The sequence below is a fragment of the Leuciscus leuciscus genome (assembly GCF_965113295.1).
Source record: "Leuciscus leuciscus genome assembly, chromosome: 12".
In the NCBI taxonomy this organism is placed as follows: Eukaryota; Metazoa; Chordata; class Actinopteri; order Cypriniformes; family Leuciscidae; genus Leuciscus; species Leuciscus leuciscus.
Window position 1 is genome coordinate 10,761,137 of NC_138736.1, and position 26,297 is coordinate 10,787,433.

The 26,297-nt window shown below is 37.1% G+C and overlaps 2 protein-coding genes across 5 annotated transcripts in view; both read left to right on the plus strand.

Moving 5' to 3' along the window:
* The window catches only part of pag1 (phosphoprotein membrane anchor with glycosphingolipid microdomains 1), a 55,316-nt gene extending 50,952 nt beyond the window's left edge, over positions 1-4,364 (plus strand). For all 3 annotated transcript variants that reach the window (XM_082185185.1, XM_082185186.1, XM_082185187.1), the window contains exons 7-8: positions 1,526-1,582; positions 1,733-4,364. In XM_082185185.1, the coding sequence (XP_082041311.1) occupies positions 1,526-1,582; positions 1,733-2,047 (372 nt within the window). In that variant the 3' untranslated portion in view covers positions 2,048-4,364. The remainder of the gene's footprint in view (positions 1-1,525; positions 1,583-1,732) is intronic.
* Positions 4,365-6,430: 2,066 nt separating this feature from the next.
* The window catches only part of znf704 (zinc finger protein 704), a 58,692-nt gene continuing 38,825 nt past the window's right edge, over positions 6,431-26,297 (plus strand). Inside the window, exons 1-2 of one of the 2 annotated variants that reach the window (XM_082185181.1) lie at positions 6,431-7,271; positions 12,833-13,062. In XM_082185181.1, coding sequence (XP_082041307.1) covers positions 7,026-7,271; positions 12,833-13,062 — 476 coding nt within the window. In that variant the 5' untranslated portion in view covers positions 6,431-7,025. The remainder of the gene's footprint in view (positions 7,272-12,832; positions 13,063-26,297) is intronic. The other variant, XM_082185180.1, reaches the window with a different exon arrangement.

Below are 26,297 nucleotides of genomic sequence, written 5' to 3' on the forward strand. Positions count from 1 at the left end.
GGAGCGCCATTTGTGTCATTATGCATTGGTGCCAATATCACTATGCTAGCGTGATGGACTGAGGGCAGCTGTCTTTGATAAACTGTGATTTCAGCACATCAACACTCAGAAGTCTCCTGCTGAAGGGAAGGACTTTTATTGTTAGTGCTGTTGCCTGTCAAAGGATGCGTGGGCACATGCTGACATTTGCGTGACAGTAAATAATAATGGACACCATTGAGTGCAGCGCTACAGGCCATTGTCTCATGCCCGTGCTGTACTGTCAGCATCCTGTCACACTCAGGGTATCTTCCAATGTGAACTTCACATAGTGTTCGACCATTGGGGTATTCAAGGGAACGTATGTGTTCAGTCTCAAGGGCACTACAAACGGAGATCAATAGGGAAGTTACCCACTAGTCATTGCATATCACCTCAGTACTATACAAAATTTGGCTAAGGTTTGATCCAACTCAGGTATCTACGCAGGTGTTTGTGGATATATAGTCCCTTTCAAGGAAAGCCAGTTCACTCGGCAGCCATATTTGAAACGCCTCCAGGCAGCTATTTCGGTCAAGCAAATCTAACTCCAATCTGCCTGAATAAGGAAGTACTGAAACTGCTTGCTAAACTTCAAATCAGCAACAAAATCTGGCATGAACTGTCCCATAAATGTTTTCTTAAAAGCGAATATTTTAAGTTTGGTCCAGCAAATGTGCATGTGCAGTCCTAAGCATGACTAAATATACTTTGTAGATTAATTTAAATATTTAACAATATGAATTTTATGTAAATACATTTTAATTTGATATCCATTCATGTGTGATGATGTTGCACTGTTTTTAAATGCTGATGATTGTTCATTTCTTATATGTGCAAATCAATGGAAGAGGCACTTTAATTAATATAGAAGGCTGGACAGAGACAAAGGCATGAGTGAATTAGCAGATAAGCTTTATTGTAAGAGACATTTGTTAGTTGTGATGAGGTCAGGGTGGTCTTTGTAGAGCTACTTGGATGGGCTATTAAATTAATTGCTTTGATAATTGAACCAATATCAAAGCACATCTGGCTAGCTCCTGATGCTCATTTTGCATGATCATAATCAAAGCAAAACATACTTCAGGTTCATTGGTTGAGGTGGCTTCATCAAAACAGGCTTGAAATGTTGGTGCTAAAATTGCTTAGGATTAATCTTGGAAGGGTTATAGAAACATTTTCCCACTTGACTGTTGTCTCTCTGTCAGTGAGGTGACTGAGACAGGGATTTATATTCTTCTCCAACAGCCAAGGTGTCCGTTATTGACCTTCTGTAGGATTTACTTTGTTAATTAATGACTCAGTTATTGATTCCTTTTGTAAATATACAACCGCTCTTGCTTGGAGAGGAACTGTACATCTGATTTCAATCAGTAACTCTTAAGTAATGAATGAGTGGCTTCGTTTTTGCATCAATCAGTCCTCATGAAGTGAGGTATTTCCTGTGTGTTAAAATTGATTAAATATGTTTTTAACTAATGGTCTCGTTTCAATCATTGTCCTATAGTTACACTCCCCGGTGATGACTCCAGAGCTTCAGGACAATGTGTCTCCGGACAGTGAGGTAAGGTCCATCAACATCTCAAAGCCTTGTAAAGACCAACTTGAAGTCTCAGGTTTTACCAACAATTAATAATATTTGCATTTTAAAATCGCCCTGAATCAAGCCTGTGGAGTAAAGATGTCTCATTCTGTGTTACATTTCCATTTTCAGATATCAGAAACGTTCTCCAAGGTAGTGAAGAATACTGTAAAGGAAACAGAGAATGACTACAGCAGCATCGGAGACATCAAGGGAATGGTGCCGGAGTCGACTTCCAGTGATCTTTATGCCACAGTTGGGGATGATTACCCAATGGCTCTTGGCTCCCAGCCTCCAGAGGGGCTCACAGAGAATGCAGACCCTGCCTACGAGACCATCAAGATCTCCAAATCGGCTGAAGAGGCTCATCAGGGCAATGGGATCGGGGAACCTCACTATGAGAGCTTGGGGGAACTGGGTCTGAACGGGGAAATCTCCCGTCTCTGACCACCCATCTAAGGGACCTTAGACAATGAGAACTCACTTCTCTGAGGTTTAGAAGTGGAATTTGGGGTGGTATCATGAGAATAATGCACTTAACCTTTCTTGATTGAATGTTTTTCAGTTTAGCTTTTATGCACCCCATTGTTTTTGAACATTATTAATGAAAGGGTTCATTCAGACCTGTGACCCAGCATAGGAAATGAAACGCTCTAGAGTCGCTCAGAAGAGGGTTTGTTATGCTATTCATGTGAATAATTGGGTACCACAAACCCGAGATGCCCCTATAGAGGCTGTGTTCATTGGCATCATGACATGACATATGTCTCCACCACTTTTTGCCATGGCAAAAATTTCTGAAATAGCTTGGGATGTATCTAATACAGAGGTGGCATCTCCAGTTGTTAAGAGGGAGTTTTCAGTGCATTTGTGTTTTGTTATAATAATGTCCCTGAAAGCAAGGATAGCAATGTTCTCTCCAGCACACACGCCTGCTCAGATACGAGTATATGTGCTCTAATCTATCATTTTTCTATGGCTCGTTCCTGTTCTGGTGAAATCACAAAACAAACTGCGAACAATTTTGTTCCCACTCCTGATATCCTGTAAAGCTGTAATTATGGTTAGAGTTCCATTAGGGCGGATTAGAACCCCCAACCCCTCATATAGAAAGAAATCGTTTTTGCAAGACCAAAGATTCAGAATTCATATATAGGAATATACAGCGAGAATGACTGCTGCATCAAGAACTCAGCAACAATGTGTGACAAATGTATTAGTTTGACAAAAAAATATGCTACTACACACTTGATCAGTAAATTAGACTACTTATTAGAACAGTAAAATATCATGTTTGCATATCCTAATTAATATTCAGAAGCTAAGCTTTCACTATTTTGTGACATAACAGCACATCTGTGTAACCCCCTTCCCACATATCCCCACCACTTTTCAAAGCAAAGTCACACCAGTGGCTGTTGTCTTATGAGAAATATTTTATTCATTGTGTACTAGTAGTTTCCATGCTTTTGCACAGCGCACCTGCTGTAAGCTGCACTCTGCCTGCCCGTTACCACGTGATACTAGTTGAGCAACTGACGGGGTTGTGTCCTTGTATAACCCCAAAAAGAGAACCAATCAGATACAGTCAACAGCAGACCTCTAAACTCAGTCCATTAAGGAAGTACACTCATTTTAATCATTCATAACGGCTGGAGCATTTAGTTTTTACTAGTATGCAGGTGACGTTCACGTAACGCATATCAAAATATAAAAAAATGTAGCCATCATTCTGAGCCGCTTAACATGTTTTATAATTAATGTGTCAACTGACAGGCTCAGGTGAGGAAGTGATCTTTAAGGTACGCAAAGTTAAGCACTCATTTATGAGTGTACTAAAAGGGTATTAATGAAAAGTTGACCATTATCTATTGCTGGTGTTCAGTTGTTCACTAATTGCCATTTGTGATGTAATTGAGCTGTGTTGCATCAATATGTATGTGTGATTTATTATTTTTTTATTGACGCAGCTGTATTGATTAAGTGTATCGGATACATTATATATTCAGATATTGTTTGGTTTTTACATGTAATAGGTACGCAACATTTCAAAAGGATGAAAAGCACAGGGGGAAAGAGACATCATGGTACTGCCACACTGCAGCTTTGCCTGGCAGCTTAGTAAATGTACTTTATGATCAGGTATGCATTTACATTCATGTAGCAGTATAATCAAAAAGCATAGCGTGTCCAGACAGCGCATGGGACAACTTCATGTTGTTCATGAGACACTTGTAAATATTCAAATGACTATTTTGATCTGTTAAATTATATCAGTTTAAGTATGCTTCTGTAATAATTGGCAACAGCTCTCATATGACAGCACGAGGACATTTTATAGTTTGTATTGAGGAACTAATGAAACTTTAAGAGTCAGTGGAATACATGGTGTTAGATACTTTTTTAATTCAAGAAAATTTAAAGACTGTCAAGGTTTATTAACATTCAAAAGGCTAATAGCAGGGATATGTATTGGTTTGGAATTCTTATTTTAATGTGAGGTTTAAATAAGGACTGGATTGAGTCCCAATGTTGTCCGTGTTTGCTTGTAATGGTACATTGTGTTGGTACAGGTTCAATATTGAGAAGATCCTTGTTATAGTTAATATCATGGTGAAACATTGTATTTTTTGTTTCTCCCTTTAACCAAGTTCTGTGTATTTAGTTGTAAATAAGAATGAATTTTGCATTTGTTTATTTCATCATAATCTTTGTATGGTGGTATTTGCTTCTTAAACAATATAGTCATGCTGGACTAATATAATGTGTGTGGATGTGGTTGTTTATCCTCATCAACTAATTTATATAAACATTAACATAATTTACATGCAATCTCAATAAGACAAGGACATTTATATTGCCTTACAGTGCAAAAACACAGTATAATCTAATCTGTCGATACATCCTACTAAATTCTCAAGTGTAGAAAAACAACGTGCAATAAGGCAGTTTTATTATCATGTCAATGCACTGGTATTAGGGGACTTTAAGAACATATTTCACTGCACAGCCTGCTATTGATTGAATCTGTGGTCAAAGCAACATTCATTTTCAATGCAAGTAAGGGAGCGGTGGCAAACAAGGGCACTGAATAGATTTTCTATTTTCACTTCATAAGGATAAATTGTTTCTTAAAAGATTAAATATTTTCAGTCATTCCTTAAGGGGTTATTCCTATAGACAGTTTGTTATATACGAATCATGCCCACAAGCACACAGTAATTATATACACTGAGAATGATCAATGCTACCATCAATTCAGAACTCACACTGACAAGCACATACAATAACATGTAGGCTATGTTCGTGTTTAACGGGACACGAAAGTAAAAAGTTCCAATTATAGCAGTATAGTGCACAAAAGAGGGTGGATTACTTCTTAAGTGTAATCGGTACAAATTGCACAACTAAAACTGTAATAATCTTTGTTGAAATGGCATTGTAATACTCCTACTATTTCGACAAAAAACAACAATGAGGAGCATATTCCTTAAACTACACTGTTATCAAGAACAGAAAGAGACTTACATAATAGTTTATTACCACATGTTTTAAATTAAAATATAAAAATCTGTATTATTGCTATAGTTTAATTTTTTTTATCATGTGCTGATATAGTCTGAAAACTCTGTAAGTCACGTTGAATAAAAATGGCAAATGCATAAATGGCATAAAAGTGAAATGTAAACATTTGAATAAACTATTAAATTATAGCCTTTTGAACTGCAAATAAAAGGATTGAGGGATAGTGGTATTTTCCATGTGTCTGAAGGAAAGATATGTCAGTATGTGTTCAAATGAGAACAGAGACAGGTCTCTCTTTATTGTAAGTACAGTGCTAGTATAGTAGGCCTACCAGTTTGGGAAATGCAGTTAATTTCAGTGTAAACACCTCAATTCAAGTTTGTGGCTGATAGTATTACATTGACATTACCATTCAGACTAAATTCAGGATACTCCCTTAAAATGTAAAGTCATTCCCTGTTTCCGAATATGCTCACTTCCTCAAAAAAAGTTATGTGAAAAGAGTAGTGTGTCACTTATCAAATGTCATTACATTTAATTTAGGAATGAAATATAGAGGGATGGATAGTCCATCCAGAAATTAACATTCTGTCATCATCATTTATCCTTTACCAATTGAATGGTGACAGAGGCTGTTTTTTTGTCATCTCATTTTGTGTTCAATGGAAGAAAAGAATTCATACAGACTTGTAAGAACATGAGACTAACTGATGATAAAATCCTAATTTTTGGGTGATCTTTCCCTTTAAGACGTCAAAAATAGAAATATGTCCACAGCGTTTCCTTCCTCAGCATAGCAAATCTTTTAAATATTTGCATTATGGTAAGAGTCACAGAAGTTTATGTTTTGGTATGTGTAAGTCTGACTGATTTTGCATAAACAGTCATTCTACTGTATTGACTAAGTTACTAATGACAGGTCACAACATTGAGGACCCTCAGGAAACCCCACCGCCTGTCAATCATTCTCGCTGGGTCACACACCCTCACATTACACTCATAACCCGATTTTGACAGGGTTTTTTTTTATCATAATCACTATTATTAATGTTATGTACACTGACCAACCTACCTAAATAATAACTACTCAAAGACTTTCTTCTCCCCATCCTTGGGTCATTGTTTTAATCGCAGCGCCCGGCCCGGGCCGTTGCTTGTATTTGGAGGGAAACTGCAGAAGAAAGCCAGCGCGAATGAGTGGAGGCGTGTGTGCCGTGAGCCAATGAGAACGCACACTGGCTGCGCGAGTGCACATGTTTACAGGCGACATTCCGCCGGTACAGCCAGTGGCTCATGAAAACCCGGATGGATTTTATGGAATGGAGTCTTTCTCACATGAAACCGGATTTACGCTAATCTGGGGGGTAAAAACGGGTTATTACAACAACACAGTCGACACTGGAGACGTTTATTAATATCATAATATTAATTAGATTTCTGTTCGGCCGCTCTTCGGTGATTTATGACATAAATGTTCGTGGTGTGTATTGTGAAAAATACATCGTGTTTGTCGAGTCAACACGGGTGCTCCGCTCCATGTTTTACCACAAACCGCCAGCTTTAAGGGAACGGCAAGCAAAACAAACAGGTCGACAGAAGAAAGATATCGGTTTGCCGGTCGGTTGTTCGGTCGGTCGGACGGAGAGGTTATTAAGCGTAGCTCATTTGCATATTGTAACGTTTCATTGGTTTCGTGTCCCGAACATGCGCGCTCACGCCGGTGAAATATGTGGATGCGGTCCAGATCTGTGGTGATGTTGTCGTATTATTCGCATGTACGGCCCATGATGACGGTCGGTCGGTTCGGGTTTTGTCAACGTGACATTTCTTGTTTTTAAAGCGACATTGCAGTGCAACGACTGAAATACTTATATTTGCGCATTTCATTGATATATCAACTATGCATACGCGGCGGCTGGTGAAGCGCTCGGTCATTGGGAGCCGCGTGTACGCGCCGGGTTTAACGGGAGACGCGGCTCCGCTCACGGGAGTGATACAGGCAGTCAAACAAGACAACAGAGATGCTTCAACCGGCCATCGGCGCAACGTGTACACGGTGCTTATGCAAGACGGGAGCTTGAAAGAATACTCGGAGGAAGAGATTGCACAGATGACTGCGAAAGCACCGCTGAAGTCGAGCTTGAAGGTGTGTGTGGTCAGATGGGCTTGTTGTTGTTGTGCTGCTTGTCGCACACAGTATTGTTTACAGTGCATTGAGAGATTGTTTGTTTGATGATCCAAATAATGTGTGAGTGGATATTGCTGTAATCATGCTCAGGACGAAGCTACGTATTAAAATGACTATTGAGTCATTGGTCCCTCAAATTAAACATTTAGGGACCAATTACTTTTTAGCTTACCAAATTATAGAATTGCTCGATATAGATGGTAGTTCGGAAGCGCCGGTGTCCATGCTCACAATCCATTACATGAAACTTTATTTTTATTTTTATATTTGGACAATTTTGGCCTCATTGTTAGATGGGAATAGTTGCAAATATAAGTAGGCTACATATTGAAGTAGTGTATGAATTGAATATGCAATTTGAATTACTTTTTAACCTTCACTATGAATGAAACTATGCAACTGTTAGTTATAAAAACGGGGCTAAAACGATTTAAAACTAAAATGATGTTAGTGATTCAGACTGTATTTGTGCAATATAAATATTTTGTGAAAATATTTGGAGAAAAATCTCTCATCTTACAGTCTTACCCAAGTTCTCCTTTCAGCACGAATTCATCTTACAAGTGGATCTCATTCGACAATTAACTTGTTTTTAATTTTTTTAATTCATAAATCTATTACAATATAACTCGACGGTGCAAACATACATTTCGATTTAGGCTACATGTTGTCATATGAACAATCAGCTGAAGTCTAGCGAACCTAAAGCCTGAGTAGCCGTGATCGGTTTATTTTCAATCGAACATAAACGAAAAACAAAAATGACTCGCAAGTTCAGTGAGGGAGTCATTTGTGAACTCAATGACGGTTCCGAATGATTCTCTGTATGATTCAAATCGAGAGAGCTCAACGCATGGAAACGCTTGTTTTTGAATCTTTTGGACTCATTTATGAAAAAGAACATGTTCATAAGAGTCATTTGTTCGCGAACTAGACGTCTCGCGCTGTTGTGTTTAATGCGTTTTGCGAATGCAACGCAAAATAGCGGTGCTGGAAACCTTGACTAAATATGTATGCCCAAATCACGAGAAGAAATCTGCTGAAACCCCTGTGGTAAACAAACACACAATTTTGCCGACTGACTAGATTCTAATCGATTGTCGTAAAATAGTGTTGTTTTGTTGCATTTGTGGTCGTTTTAGTCGCAGTCTGTAGTCCTGTAGGGCCCGTGTAAGCCGCTGATGATCTGACTTCAGTGGGTGGATAACAGTGGCAAACAAACACACTCTGCAGCATTCATTCATTCACGCGCCAGCAGAAGCATCTGTGCGCGCGCGTACATCTCTCCGCTGAAACCGGCTCTTTACTGATTTTTTATATAGTGTTTTCGACATTAATTGCTTTAACAGTGATCGCGTTTTTGTAAATATGTCATTTGATATTTAGTTAATGCTTTAGATCATGTTAATTTTATTCACAGAACTCTGTGTGATTGCACACCAGGCTGAGTCGCTTGCACGTAATTGCAAAATACAAAGGGTTTTTTATAATGACCTAATTGCAGTCATCAAGTTAAACAGCCTGAGGTGCCATATCAAAACAAAGAGGGTCAAAATTACAAGAATGGCACCAGTTCTTCTATTTCATTCTCTTATAATCAGAGCTGTAATACTGTAAGGTTAAAAATTTAATAACTGAAACGTGCATGCAATATTTGCAATCAATTTTTATTTGGATGCTCCTGTATGTAATGATTTGCATGTGTTTGTTTTTGGCAAGTATGCTACACCTTAATGTTTGTGTAACGTACATCTGCACTCCCAAACAGACATACATTTAATTTTCAATTAGAGATAATAAAGTGTTGCACTTTTCAAATGCAACACAAGCAACTATTATATACAAGACATGGTGACATTTTCTCTGGTGACGCATGATGGGGAAAAAGGTTAAGATGTAAGCAATGCAAGCAGGGAGGGATGTGAAACTAGGGTGGGGGCTAATGGTCCCGGAGCAGCTGCTCCGTAACAGTGCAAAACGGAGCTCTACAGAGGTCATGCTCATAGAATCTGGGGCTTTGGCAAGGCGCCTGGATCCCAAACGAGAGCCATTCGGCTTGGGGGAATGCCACTTGTTGACTGGTATAGTACGACTAAGGAGGGGCTTCACGTTAAGTGTGTTACAGTGTGGCATTTCCAGACAAAGGCGGACTGGATTGTTTTCGTCCCCCTGTTGTTTCCACTGCTTAATATCAAAATGTAATTAACCCACTCAGGCTATCTACCAGTCTTAACTCCTTACGCACCAAGGCTTTGTTGCTGGTTTACACTTCATTCACATTAAATTGGTTGAGGTTTTGGTCATGATGGAACCTTGTCACAGAGGCAGAAAAGCAGATGTGTTTGTTAGGGGTTTATAAAGAGTGGCATAGTTCCTTTTGACAGTAGATATTTCAAACCTTGAGTGCAGCATCTCGCACGTGAACGTGCATAGTGCGTGTGTTTATTTTCCTCACGAATATTCAAATATAAATAAATAAATAATTTGGAGATAATTAATTTTGAGTGCTCATCTGTGCATCCTGCTCTCAAATCTAATTAATTCTCTTATTAGATCAGCCGAGATCTGTTTAAATTGATTAAAACCCTCTAACTCTTTAGCAAAAACAAGAACTTATTTATGAATAGTTTTGATCATTTTGGAGGCTGTGCTCCACATGATGTGAGAAAGCTGTGGTCATTAAAATGCACAAAGCAAGGGTGTGTTTTGAGAGAGAAAGACAGAACTTAATAGTGTGTGAAATTTAAATTTGAACTTGTCAACTGTGCATTTTTGATTTGACGCTTGGAAGTCTTGCACAACATGATGCCGCTTTAACAAATCTGTTCATCTTGTGAAAATACGCCAAAGCCTGGCATTCATCTTCTACATGGAATAGCATGTTGTGTGTGTTTACTCCATCAGGGATGTGTTGTGGTATCGACCCTTCATTTTTTGTTTTGTGTATTGTAACTGAATTTTTGACAAATCATGTAACAAAAATCTATTTTTTATAGTCTCCCATTGATGTCTATGTTTTTTTGGTGGCGGGGTGTGTGTGAGAGCAGAGCGTTTCACATTGTGGATGTGCAATAGGGTTGCCAGTTCACTTCGATGTATTTGTGGTCTGTGTTTTGGCTGATTTATTTTTTTATATTTGACAAATATTTAACAAAAAAAAGTATAACTTTTTTAATTTACCCATTCATCCTATTTAAAAATTTTTTTTGGAATTTGTTCATATAAAATAAAAAATGCCTTAAGTCCCCCCCAACATTGCACAAATGTAGAGTAAAAACATTAATACAGTGAGTGACATTACATTTGTTTACATTTTTTTTATTATTTTGTTACAAAATCACATTATAATGTCTGGGGTCTCGGCAGACCCCGAACATCCTGAGAGGGACTTTTTTTTTCTTTCTTTTTTTTTTCAGATATCATTCCAATTTATTTTATTGTTTGTATTGCTAGCAAGTGTCACAACATCAAGTCTCATGCCATTTAGATGAAGGGAACATGTTTTTATTTATTTCAGAAAACGTCATTTGGGGTCAATAGCGCATAAGGGCTAGAATTATGACTAATAGAGATAAGCTGATAATTATTTTCATGCTATAGCTGATAATAGAATTGTAATATCTGCCATTTATCAATAATTTAATTTGTCTAAAATAAAAGAAAACACAAAAACACATTTTTAAATCCCAAATTGAAAATGAATTTACATATCACAGCATTACAGTGGGAATATTATATATTTAATTTGAACTACATACTGTATTTAAAGGGGTAGTTGAGTATGATTTCACTTTTCTAGCTTTAGTTAGTGTGTAATGTTGCTGTTTGAGCATAAACAACATCTGCAAAGTTACAACCACAACGCTCAAAGTTCAAAACAAAGGGAGATATTTTCTTTTACAGAAATTGCTTTTAAGGACTACAACAAACGGCTGGTATAGGGGCTACACAACATTCCTCCTGGGTTAGTGACATCAACCCTAAAATTTACATAAACCCCGCCCCCGGAACGTGATTTATAGATTATCATGACAGAATATGCTAATCAATGACTAGAAGATAACTACACATAAGCTACATAAATTCACCAACTAATCATTGAGAAATGTTGTCTACATGTTGTCACTTCTTCTTGAGTCTCTCCATCTTTGTCTGACTCTGGTTTGAACATAAAAAGCTAAAAGTTTTTGAAATTTTCAGTGCATGTCTGTGTAAGGTAAAAGGACACAAGCTGTTGAAGCTCTGCCCCCTGTGCCGGGAGCAGCAGCTCATTTGCATTTAAAGGGACAGACACAAACTGTGCGTTTTTTATCACCCTCAAAAAGTGACAACTTTAACATGATATATAAAAATATATGTGGCGTATTTTGAGCTAAAACTTCACATACACACTCTGGGGACATCAGAGACTTATTTTACATCTTGTGAAAAGGGCATTATACCACCCCTTTAACATTGTTATTCAATTATTAGCATTTTTAAAGTTTAAGTGAGCATTAGATAACACCACAATGTAAAACTTTTAATTATGTGTTGTTATATTCACAATTACTTAGTTAATTTTTTTATTCAATAATATCCAGTAAATAAATAATAAAATCTTGTTGTGCACCCCAATTTTTCTCCCAAAGCTATTATATGAAAAGCTTAAAAGCTCCAGTCCTAATTCACTGTTTTTGCATAGAAAAGAGCAGCCAGCGCATTCTTCAAAGTTTCTCCCTTTGTGTTCTACGGAAGAAAGAAACCCATTTAGCTTTGGAACGACACGAGCGTGAGTAAATGATGACAAATGTTAAATAAATAAAATTGTTATTAATTCAATAGAGTTTATTAAGATGACCACACTTCACTAGTGATGAAATGGGTATTGAGGCTGGTAATCCATTTTATTTTTAACTCCATTGTAGTATGTAAACTCCCAGATGCTCAAAGCTCAGCATGATAGGCGTTTACCCTCTCTTCAGTGAAGCTAATCATGTTCCGGTAAGATAATGACCTGTATTGCTCACTGTTAGATCATGCTCTCCACTGGTGCATGAGGTGATGTGCGTTGTCTTGGCCCCTGTTTGTCCGCTCTGTAGCTTGAGGTTTAGTGTACCGCAGCTTTAGTCGCAATAAATAGAAAAGTCTACGGCAGCTGTGCAGATGAGACGTGCAAGTGGAAAAGCTGCTCGTCATTGCATTGGTGTGGTCACGGATGGTGGCTTGTTGTGCTAAGGGGGAAATGGCAGAGTGAGGGGGATTTATTTTTCTTTTTTTCAGCTGTGCAAAGATCTAAAACAAACAAGCCTGCAGATCAGTGAATATGATTTTCATTGGTGAGGTGTTTGTATGGACCAATGTATAAATTACAAACAGTTTAAATACAGCCTAATGCACTGTGATTGCAAGCAAACAAGCCTCACAGTTGGGGTCTATTGCAATAACGGCCCCCGTAGGTGTAAATGGGGCTTCACTGACGGGAGGCACGTGGAGAGACTGTTAAGACTGAAAAAACTTGAATATGTTTCCCTCTGCAGAGCACCTGTAACGGTGGCCAGCGGGACGGGGCCACGCAGGGCCAGAATGGGGGTGTGCCGAGAGGAGAGGCGCCCTCCCTCAGCCCGGAGAGCATAGAGGAGCCACGGGTGCTGGAGCACAAGCGAACGGGCCGGGCGCTGGAGCCGGAGAAGGATCACACCCGCTCCATTTCTCTGCTGGAACAGAAACGCAAGGTGGTCTCTTCCAGCATCGACGTACCACAAGCCAGGTAAGGCTACAGGATGACCCTTGTGTTACCCTGTGACTACAGGCACTGATGAGAACTGAAGGAATTATGAATGGCATTGTTTACTTAATAAACGGGGCTGGAAACGTGTGTACGCCACTTCCCAAGCAAAGGTTGTGATCTATTAAAAACAAACTTGACGGGAGAATGTGCGCACCTGTAAGTAAACTCTATGCATATGCCCATGCGTACGCACATTTTGGAGACAAAGCAGTTTGGCGACACCAATGGTGAGCTGAGGGACTGACAACAGATGAAGGAAAACCATTTTAAATCTTGATTATGAGTCAGTGCATGTTCACAATAACAGTTTAAATAAATATATGCCATTCTCATTAATGGAGGTAAGCACTTAAATTACATGAAATCATTACAGAGAAGTTACAAAAATGTTATATTCTAATAAATAGAAATATTTGTAGTGGATGCGATGCTTTTGAACACTTTTTACCTGTGGCATGCTGTGTTTTAATGTTTTAACTACAGCGAGGATTGCTTAGCGCATGGTAATAGCAGAACTCATGGTCTGAGAAAATATTTTTGCGCAAATAATGATCCATAAAGCACAATAGGGCCTATCTGTTTCCATTAAAAATATATAGCAATTAAAAATACAATTTGGCCATTGGAAAAGATTGAGAAAAACTTTCTCTGAAATATATTTGATTTATTTATTCAAAAACAAGGTAAGGATAGGCTACTAAATGATTTTTAGCAATGTAATGTGACCGGGAAATCCTCATCTCATATTTTCGAAATGTCTTGTACCGTTAAACATGGTATCACGTGGATGAATATGCATATGCAAATGATATGCAGATGAGGATATGCATAGTAAAACTATGGTTCGGGGAGGAGACGGGGTGAAGATGCATGTACGCACAATCTATAAAGGGAATGTTGCGCAGGTTCTGGCGTACGCATGGTTTTGTAAGTCTGAATATTTTTTGCTGCCATTTTTGGCCTTTGGGCACACGCACACTTTTAGTAAGTAAGAAGTTTAATAAATGTGACCCCTGGACTGAAGTGCTGGTGAGATGTTGGTTTCACGTTATTTATAAGTGGTGTCAGTCTCCATAGAAACTAACATCAGAATCCCAAAGGACATTAACAAGTTCTGTAAATGGTTTGATCTTATCTTTTATAATTAGACATTTTCTTTCAGTAAAAGTGATGTTTACAACGGATATTTCATTTCATTTTCAGTTATTGATTCCAAGAACTTGAAGCATTTCTCTCTTATATTATATTATATTATATTATATTATATTATATTATATTATATTATATTATATTATATTATATTATATTATATAAACATTTTATATTGTTTTGATCTAAATCCATATAAGCATCAACAACATCAATGCAGTTTTTTTTAGCATGGTAACACCATGGTATTCTTTGCAGTACTGGAAAATACTGTAGTAAATACACTACCATTCAGTAAGATTTTAATGTTTATTTTTAAGAAGTGTCTTTAACCAATGGTGCATTTATTTGTTCAAAAATACAGTACAAACCGGAATATTACAATAGTACAAAAGTTTAATATTTTAATTTGTTTTCAAATGTAATGTATTCCTGTGATGGCAAAGCTGATTGTCAGCATAATTACTCCAGTCTTCAGTGTCACTTGATCCTTCAGAAATCATTCTAATATTCTAATTTGCTGCTCAATAAACATTTCTGATTATCAGTGTTTTTCTTTTGTGTGGAAATGGTGATGATACATTTTTTTTCAGGATTTTGTCATAAATAGAAAGGTCAAAAGTACAGCATTTATTTGAAACATAACTGTTGTAACATTATAAATGTCTTTACTTTCACTTTTGCTCAATTGAATGTGTTCTTGCTCAATAAAAGTATTCATTTCTCAAACAAAATGAAAATTACTGACTGCTATTACTGTAGTATGGTACCTTCACAGTATATGTCTTTGTCCTTTAAAGGAGTCATATTAAAAGAGCATTTTTGGAGCTTGATTAAATAAATGCTTTATTTATAATGAGGAGGACATTTTAAGCTATGAAACTTGCAGGATTTTTTTATGTTACAAAGACCTCTTAAATGTCAAAAGATCAATGCAAATTTGTTTCTCATGTCATGACCCCTTTAATTTCATGATTTACTGTTATACACTAAATAAAGTGAAGTGTGTATGGTAGTTATATTTATTTAGCACTCTAAGTGAAGTGCAGACCACCGGTATATTGATACAAGCTTGTTTGTGGTTTGTGAATCTTGTGGTCTGAATGCTTTACTGCTTTTGTACTTTCTTTTCTGACACCTCTAGCATGCAGCAAGTTGTAGAACTACAAAAACATAGTTAACGGCCCTTTTCCTTTAGTTTGTCTCATGCAATTTGTAACAGACACACACTAGTGTGTTTTTAGTGTGACTTTTTGCTTTTTAAATGTCAAAAATCAATTGACTTACAGCTTTGTGTGAAGCACAACATAAAACATCTGCCGTCTGATAGCTCTATTACTACACTCAGACCTGATATTGACTTATTTGTTGACGAATTATTGATCTCCTAGATCAATTTACATTCTATTCATCCATTCAGGAAAAAAAATGTCTCATTGAGCACTGAATTAATTTTTTGGCAGACAAAAAATGTTTATTATTTCTATCTGCGTTAATTGGCCTTGCATGTTTGATTCGCTATAGGTTGACTACTGATATCTCCGGGTGTTATATTGATTGCCTGAGTGGTGCTCCATTTATGAAGCTCATTATTTTTAATGCTTATAGAAAACTGCGATTACTCCTCCATGTACAACATTGTGATGTAGTTTGTTTTGCTACGTCTCCATCCTGACAGATTTTCAATTGTACTGTGGTCATATACAAATAGTTTTCTGAACAGATTATATATAATACATGAGATATTTACTGTAATAAATTAGCAGTTAAAACTGGCTATAATTCCATTATCAGTATCGATAATAATTACATTTTCCCAGTTATCTGTAAATATTAAATCGTTCATATTAAAAACTTTCATCAAATAAACCAGCACAACTGTTCTCAACATATATGATAATAATAACAAATGTTTCTTGAACACCAAATCAGCATATTAGAATGATTTCTGAAGGATCATGTAACACTGTATGTAACACAATATTAATGTTTTTCCTGTATTCTTTTTTAATCAAATAAATTCAGCCTTGGTGAGCAGAGACTTCTTTGAAAATATTAAAGAATCTTACTGAAACTTCTGAATGATAGTTTATCATGCGCCTCTATACTGAGCAATTCATCATCACCATATCCTGGCTAAAATCAAACCAATTTTTAGATTTGCGTGCTTGAATTGATTCAGTCTCAGTGTGTGTAACCATGTTTGCTCATATATTTTCTTTTCTGTGTTTCTTTTGGACAACACAAACCTCAAAGCATGTGTATGTTAAGCTCTGAGGTCTATTAGTCACGACTTTGGACAAGAAGCCAAAAATAATTGCCTTTTTGTTGGCAGGGCTGGTCAGTTTAGACAAACAGAAAAAGTTCTGGTTAGATTTTTCTTTTCTTTTTTTTTCATTTCTTAGCTCCAATATAGTTGATTGATCCCTTAAGCCAAAGTAACATGAGGATTTGCTTCACTATGTTATTGTGTAAAGTGTCAAAATCAATATATGGAGCCTTGCAACAAATGATTTTATTGTGCGCTTGAGAAGATCATTAGATCCCATGGCCCAAGAGTGTATTGTATGAAATCATGTGAGCACCAAGCACTTAAGTTGATGAACACAGAAAGCCCTTTGACAAAAGAAAATATCAGATATTGGTTCACCAGCTTCCTTAAAATTCGGTAGGCTTAGTGGTTATTGGTGTGATTACTCTGAAATTGTGACTCATTGCTTTGAAACAGTCATTGGTTCTACCTAAATGGGAACGGGTGACATGGGAAGGGAATGGAGGGTTTAAGAGTAAATCGTTGTGAGGAAGGTGATCCGAGCACATACACAACATTTTTTTTTAAATGCATCACTTTTGTTTTTGCCCCCATTTTTCATGAGCTGAACTCAAAGATCTAAGACTTTTTCTATGTACACAAAAGGCCTATTTGTCTCAAATATTGATCACAAATCTGTCTAAATCTGTGTTAGTGGGCACTTCTCCTTTGCCGAGATAATCCATTCACCTCACAGGTGTGGCATATCAAGATGCTGATTAGATAGCATGATTATTGCACAGGTGTGCCTTAGGCTGGCCACAGTAAAAGGCCACTCTAAAATGTGCCGTTTTATCACACAGCACAATGCCACAGATGTCGCAAGTTTTGAGGGAGTGTGCAATTGGCATACTGACAACAGGAATGTCCACCAGAGCTGTTGCCCATGAATTGAGCCATCTCCAAAGCATTTCAGAGAATTTGGCAGTACATCCAACCGGCCTCACAACCGCAGACCACGTGTAACCACACCACCCCAGGACCTCCACATCCAGCATCTGCAACAATCATTTTGCATTACCAAAGAATTTTTGCACAAACTGTCAGAAACCATCTCAGGGAAGCTCAGCTGCATGCTCGTCGTCCTCATCGGGGTCTCGACCTGACTGCAGTTCGTCTTGAGTGGGTAAATGCTCACATTCGACGGCGTCTGGCACTTTGGAGAGGTGTTCTCTTCACGGATGAATCCCGGTTTTCACTGTACAGGGCAGATGGCAGACAGCGTGTATGGCGTTGTGTGGGTGAGCGGTTTGCTGATGTCAACATTGTGGATCGAGTGGCCCATGGTGGCGGTGGGGTTATGGTATGGGCAGGCGTATGTTATGGACAACGAACACAGGTGCATTTTATTGATGGCATTTTGAATGCAAAAAAGATACCGTGACGAGATCCTGAGGCCCATTGTTGTGCCATTCATCCACGACCATCACCTCATGTTGCAGCATGATTATGCACGGCCCCATGTTGCAAGGATCTGTACAGAATTCCTGGAAGCTGAAAACATCCCAGTTCTTGCATGGCAAGCATACTCACCGGAAATGTCACCCATTGAGCATGTTTGGGATGCTCTGGATCGGCGTATATGACCGTGTGTTCCAGGTCCTGCCAATATCCAGCAACTTCACACAGCCATTGAAGAGGAGTGGACCAACATTGACAGGCCACAATCAACAACCAGATCAACTCTATGCGAAGGAGATGTGTTGCACTGCATGAGGCAAATGGTGGTCACCCAAGATACTGACTGGTTTTCAGACCCCCCCGGACCCCCCAATACAGTAAAACTGCACATTTTAGAGTGGCCTTTTATTGTGGCCAGCCAGATTTGACAGATTTGGGAAACAATATTTCAGAGAAATAGGCCTTTTGTGTACATGGAAAAAGACTTAGATCTTTGAGTTCAGCTCATAAAAAAAGGGGGCAAAAACAAAAGTGTTGCGTTTATAATTTTGTTCAGTGTGTTATTGGAGACCAGGCTACATGCTCTTGAAGTTGTGATTGCAAATAGCAGTGACCTAGATGCAGTAACTCAATTTAATATCACAAGGCTGGAGCTTAAGTAGCCACTTGGTTTCTTTTCAATCAGCGTTCAATGGAGAGTGTGGTGGAGTTTGTTTGGTGACCTGCAGGTCTAGGGGGGGTGAATGGAGCCACACGTTTCCCACCTCACGTCAGCTGTTTTATGTTTGTTATTGGATACCGAATAGCTTAGTTCATCATATTTGTTTACAGAATTACAACACAAGCATTATGTCTTGTATTAGTTGACCGAACATGATTATTGACCTCCCTAACCCCCGCCCCGGCTGCTTTGCTAAAAGAGAGGTTTGTTAAAAGATGGAATGCTGGAGTGTGGAAACCATTTTTGGTTCATCTTTTCACTAGTGTACAACAAGAATCTACAGCAGCTTTGTTTTTTTTCTATAGCAGGAAATAACCTATTTGAACAAGAGCAGTCAGACTGTAAAGTTGCAGGCCTGACAAATAGCCTTCACTAGACTAATTGCAAGCAGGAAATGAATGATGGTGTGTGTGTGTTCGTTCAGAATTGTGTAAAATCAACATTAGCCACTTTAAAAGAATAGTTGGACTAAAAAAAGTTTTTTAGTTTAAAAAACCATATGACTTTTTAACTTCTATGAAGTGGAAAATGTGAATTTTTAAAGAATGTCCTGCCCACTCGTTTCCACTGGTGATACTCTGAAATGAAAGTTCTGGACACACTGGGCTGAAAAAAACAAAACAGAAAATAATTATTTTAAATGAAACTTTGTTTGGAATGACTAAACTAATTCTAAATATTTTTTTCCAAATTAATTTCACAACATTTAAAACATTGATAATATTTAAAAAAAAACTCTATAAATGTTTTTCAGTGGCTGAAATTTTGGCGCATTCTTTTTTCCCCCCGTACATAAAAAAAAAAAAAAAACATGAATGGGAATTGGTTCTGTCAAGCAAAATGATGGAAATTTAAGTTGTTCATTTGAGTTGTCCCCCCCCCCCCCCCCCCCCATTCCTCAGTACTCTCAAATAAAATATGGTGCCAAATTATGATCTTCAGTCACAAGAGATCTGAGACCCCGTCCCGAATGGCATCATTTGCAGCATTTTTATAGTTTAAATGACTTTTGTAGTCCGTTTAAGAGCTTCAGCGGAGAGGAAGATTATCAGTGAATGTGACTTAAATTTTGCCTCACTTATACAGTAGTTGTCTCTGCACAATAAACAAACTTTAGAGTGTTATAACATGTACATGCATCTTTAAACCATTAAAAGAAGAGATTTGTGATCCTGAATCATTATTTATGGGTCCTGAATTATAGCTTATTCACCTGTGGGAGACCGAGACTGTAGCAGAGACAGTGGTCAGAAAACCACATGGGAGGATTCTCCAAATGAACTCATTGCTCTGAGAGCTCAGTACCATCAAAATAAGCATTTGCATTACAGTGGTAAACCTACGGAAATGAATGCAACCAAATTACTAGGTTTCCTACAATCTCTCATATAGCCATATTGCTTGAAATATGGGCGTGACCTTTGTTGATGCTTTTTTCTTTTAACAACAAGCTTTTTCCTTCCTCTTTCCCCTCCTGTTGATCCAGTGTCCGTATGTGCTGGGTGAATAAACTGGGAATGGGACTGCTCTGGTCAAACAGTATGCTTTCTCAGTAGAGCAGCTTTAGTGGTTGCCAAAGAAAACAAGTTCCTTCAGTAAGCGGGTGGTGGTTGGGCTGCAACTTTAGAGAGCATGTGATTACCATCTGAAAAGAGCCTCTCTTTGCAAAAGCTGGAGTTCTGCGATGCTGGATTCTTTCCAGCAAACAACACAGCGCCTGGTGTTGATCCTGGCTGTCTTATCAGGCTGGACACTGCATGTTTTTTCCTTTTTTCAGACTTCCCTGAACCTCACGATGATTGGAATAGTTTTGAAATAGTTCCTATATCTGATTGGATCAACATGCAGCAAGATGACTACACAATCCATATGCACCTGGTTAAACTTAGTAGCCGGTGGTCAGTGACTAACACACTTTTTAAGCTTAAAAAAAAAAAAGTGTGCTAAAGTGGTGCAACTGTTTCCCCTTTAGTGATTTGCTTAAGCCATTAAAAATACATTATTGTTGTGTTTTCTGTTTAAAAATGAAAGTTAGGTGGCAATTTAATGGTAAAATGCATGCAAAAATATGATTGGTTTTGGTTGAATGTAGATGACTATAAAATCAGTCATCTGGAAATTGTGTTCAAAAAGGCCATCCGTGAATAGTTTCTCTTTCATTGCTAAGCAATAACAGCCTTTTCCATTAGAAGCTTTAAATCACCGGACGCTTGCATGTCACGGCCACCTGCGACGGATTGGAATGAAAAGTGCTGGAATATTTATGCAAATTAGTGGATTAATTAAAAATCCCTGTATATCAGTGAGGGGGAGTGGCCAAGAATGGATTATGTCTTTCTCAGCAATAATACAGGTTTGGTTGTCCTCACTATCTGAAGTTACCAACGTGAAGGGCTCAGATGTTTGCCGTAGCTTGATAGATACCAAACATAACAGATCAGAAATGGCTTCCCATTACATTTACATTTATGCATTTGGCAGACGCTTTTATCCAAAGCGACTTACATTGCATTATCCTATACATTTATACTTAGGTATGTGCAATCCCCTGGGATCGAACCCACAACCTTGCGTTGTTAACGCAATGCTCTTACCACTGAGCTACAGGAAAGCTGTTAATTAATCCACATTAACATCCAACCTCCCTAAAGATGCCTGTCTGAAGAGAGTTATTAGTTTAAAAGATCAAAGTATGATTCCATCAGCCTTTCTAGTTACGATAATATGTGTGCAAGTGTAATACGCTGCATTCAGTTATGAACAATGCCTGATGTGTTGAGAGCTTTAAATGGGCAGGTCTATTTACATTTATTAATGTTGTAAATAATGAAGTATGGCCTTGTTTTATGTGTTGAACACTTCTATACTGCAGTCATGGGAGTAGAAACAAATGTTCCAGCTGTGTAACTCTGACAGTCATGTTACTGTAAATCACAATGTAAATCAGTCACAGCGGTGGAGGGACTACTTTAAATGTAATTGCAGCATAGCTCTTCATTGCATGCCGCCAATTTGAAGGTGTGTTAAGAGTGCCTGTGGCATTCTCAAGAAAAAATATTACATCAATACTGGGATCATATGCAGTGCTTTGTTTAAATCATTGATGGAGGGTTGTTGGGCTGTCTCGTTATTTTAAGAGGCTGCAATTTTGATGAGTGTGAAAGGATGAATTGATTGCATGTGTGAATTGATACATTATGTGCTGTAGCAATAATCAAAAGGACTAATATCACGGTTTTCAGGTTTTTTTTTAAAGTCAAATGGACTGTAATTTAGTGTTCTCTGTCAGAGTTTCACAAACAACTATTCATAATGACACTAGGGGGGTTTGTGAGATCTCAATAGAAATGTCGAAGAAGATTTGATAATGTTTTACAATTAAGTCCCATTAGTTAATGTAAGTTGCTTTAAGATTGAGCAATACATTTGTTACAGTGGTTATTAATCTTTGTTAACATTAGTTAATAAAAATACAACAAATTAACAATAAAAATGTTCATGTTAGCTTAGGTTTATCAAATAATATTAATACAACTTTCGATTTTAATAATGAATTAGTAAATTTGTTGAAATTAACGTTAACTATTAATTAAATGATTAATTAATAAATGCAATTAATAAATGCTTTAGAAGTATTTTTCATTGTTATTTCATGTTAACTATGTAGTAAATTAATATTAATGAATGAACTTGTGGTAAAGTGTTTCCGAAGATTGAAAAAAACAAAACAAAAAAACATTTGAAATAAAATATATTTATAACTTTATTATGTTAATTATATATGGTATATTTTTTTAATTGGTTAACAAATTTTTTGACTGATAACAGTCAATTTTTTTTATATATTTGCCTAAAAATTATATATTTATATAAAATAATATATGGTTTTTAATTATGTAATTCTTATTATGAAATATTTAAACTGAACTAACAATTAACCCTAATAATATATAAGTAATTAAATATAAAATCTGAAGTAAATGTATTGAGAAAATATTTATAATATGAAGCTGTATAATTCAGTTTATTTATTCAAAGTTTAATATTACATAAAATCACAGTTCATTCCAATTAAATAATTGATGCCATAGGAGGACACAAATGGTTGATTATAGATTCAAGTCTGGATATAAATTTCTCTGTTGCTCTGTTTCGTAAAGGTAAGTGCAGCCTAGTTTATGTGCGTCGTCTGTTGTGGCTACTGAGAGGAATGAATTCAGTTTGAGTTGTAGTTTAGGGCAAATATCGTCTGGCAGGGGGGCATCATGCTGTTGAGTTACTCAAGTGTGTCCTATTAAAATAATAAACCTGCGTAAAATGATCTGCATTTCTAATTATACCTTTCAGTTTTGATAGTGTAGTTAGTAACATAAATTATCGATCTCTGTCGAGCTGAAAGATTTTATTAATTAAAATGGAGATGTACTAATTAAGCTCTCAGCATGGGGGTGTCGCTCACCAATTGTGGCTGAGAAATGAAAATGAAGGGAGACTTTAGGCTAGAGATGTGACAGTAGGAAAGAGTAATGAGCAGGCAAACAGAAGCACAGAGATTCTTTCCCCCCACTATTAAAATACATAACTTTCTCCTATCCCAGTTCAATGTGTGGACTTGGGTTGACTTCCTGGAAGAGCAGGAACATTGTGGCTCTGTGGTGTTTTCAAAACATTGCTCTGTTTAAGAGGTTTGACATTTCACTGTATGGCTCAATGGCATGAATTTGAGGCAGGCGGGACTTCCTGTTTGTCTAAACAATGTGTGACAGGGCCACAACAGATGTTGGTGATCACCTTTAAATCATTTAGGCTAATAGGTTAATTAAGATTACATTTACAAGATTTACTGTTATTGTTAATTAAAACTAAAACTATTAGAAATCATTTTCGTTAATTGAACTGAAGCAGAAATAAAATATAACGTGACATAAAAATATAAATATTAGATAAAAACGTAATAGTGGAGCGGCTAAGTGATATAATCGTTCAGTTTATGATACAAGCGTGAAAATTGGCATGAGCAGTCTCCATGGGTCACTTGACAAGAAAATTGTCCGAGCCACTTGAAATTTCAAGATTTTTCTTTTTTCAAGATGGCCAACACCTTAGTGGAGCAGTTAAGTGATATAGTGGTTTATTTGGTGATACAAGCATGAAAATTGGCATGAGCAGTCTCTGATGGTCACTAGACAATAAGCCACCCACAGCTACTTGAAATTTCAAGATGGCGGCCATTTTTCAAGATGGCCACCACCTTAGTGGAGCAATTAGGCTCATGGCAATTTTCATGCTTGTATCACCAACTAAATAATTTCTTAAGCCTAATTGCTCTTAAGCCTAATTGGCTCGGACAATTTTCTTGTCAAGTGACCCATGGAGACTGCTCATGCCAATTTTCACGCTTGTATCATAAACTGAACGATTCTGCCAAACATAAGCACTTAGCCGCTCCACTATAAACCTTAAACAACAGTTAGAAATGTTGCATCGGCAACTAACTGAAATAAGTTGAAGTACTGTGAGTAGGCTACTAAAACTCTATAAGCTAAATAGAAATATATAAAAAAACAAATAAAAAGGACAAAAGCGCATAAAATTTTATTAAAACTTAATCTAAAATGTATATTAAATATTCATTTGAAAATATGATTTTATATATATATATATATATATATATATACATACACACACACACACACACACACACACACACACACACACACACACACACACACACACACACACACACACACACACACACACACACACACACACACACACACACACACACACACACACACACACACACACACACACAGTATAAGGGAAGGAAATGAATTGCTATTCCTCTGAGGGAGGAAGAAAAAAACTGTTTATGATTAATGTGATTTATAATTTTTTTTGTGCTAAATCTATATCCCTCTCCCACAGGTTTAGGGCTTATAAAGCCAAGCTTAAGCCAAAACAACACTGTATAGATTAGATGTTATGATTTTGATTTACTCCTGCATGCTGTAATACAGCTTCCTAATTCCCATACTTGCATAACACATTTTTTATATGGAAGGTCTTTACTCACCACAGACATTTTAGTAGACTAACCACTTTTAAGGGCTACTCAAGTTGAGGTTAGCTCATACTATTCTTGGTCTCTTGCTGATCTTTCAGCAGTTCAGTACACTATGTTCCAGATGTTTAAAGAATGTCTTCTGAAACACCATATGTATTACATGTTGCAGAGCCTTTGCACTTTGAGGTTTCGTTATATTGCCCAAGGGATGGAGTATCATTGTGATCGCTAGCTCTCAGCTCCATCATTCAGACTCAGTAGTATTATGCCTGTTGCACAGAGGCACTGCAACTTTCCTTTTGCTCTGTGAAACTAATATTACCTTTTTTTAAATGAATTTAGAGACGCAACTTCTCAGAGAACATGATTACAATAACTGTTGACTGTTAGGACTAAAACTCTCTCCATGAAGCGTCTCCAAATCCATCCTCTCCACCGCTACTGCAGTCATCAAAGCAGCACTTCTAAACAAATTATTCAGCTTCAACAATACATTTCAAGACAATTACTGTCAGACTGTTCCTGTTATATGCATAATTCGAGGTTTTTAAATTTTGAGGACTTTGATACTGCAGTTATCACATTTTGATTTTTATCCACTGGCACTCTGATACTCTGAATATTGTTTTTAAATATGAATGACAGATGTTGATACCATTACCAGTGAAATCTAGTCTGAAGTCGTAATCAGTGTGAGGTAAGTTACTCTAAAACGTAATTAATTGCTAGCTACTAATTACATATTCAACAGTGTAATTAGACTACTGTACTAATTACTCTCTCTAAAAAGTATTATATTACTTATACTAATTACTTTCTAAATCCCATCTCAACCTTGATCACTTGACCAATACAAGGATAGGCATGAAATTGCTCTTAATTCTTTCAAATAATAATATGAAATTGCTTAAATTATTCTTGAAATGACCAAAGTATTTAAAGGAATAGTTCACCCAATTTTTTTTATTATTTGATAATTTACCCTCGAGCCATCCTAGGTGTGTATGACTTAGTGTATATGAGTTGCATTAATTAATATCCTGACTCTTCCCAGCTTTGTAATGGCTTTGAATAGTGTCCGAGTTTTTGAAGCCCATCCATCCTCCAAAAAGCGCATCCATCCATCATAAAAGTAATCCATACGACTCCAGTGGGTTAATAAATGCCTTCTGAATCGAAGCGATGGGTCCATATTATCCATATTGAAAACTTTATGAACTATAACCACTGGCTTCCGGCCATACGAGAGGGTCGAGTTCTGCAAAAGAGTGACCTTTGACCCGCCGTATGAATCCACCGACATTTTTCTTGAAAACTTCTCGTTTTAGACTTCTAATTCATGAGTTTTTTCCCCCTCTATCCTCTGCGCTTCCACGATCACCAGTTCTCACCTAAGTTTACGCTACACCTACGTCCTATCATACGTCAGGTCAAAGGTCACCTGTAGCTTTCAATTATCTAAGTGAATTAATCCACTTCAAGTTGTCATGTAATTATTCACATAAACAATCAGTAAAATGGAACAAAGAAATAAATTAGTGTTTTTCTCTTTTTCTTGACAAATT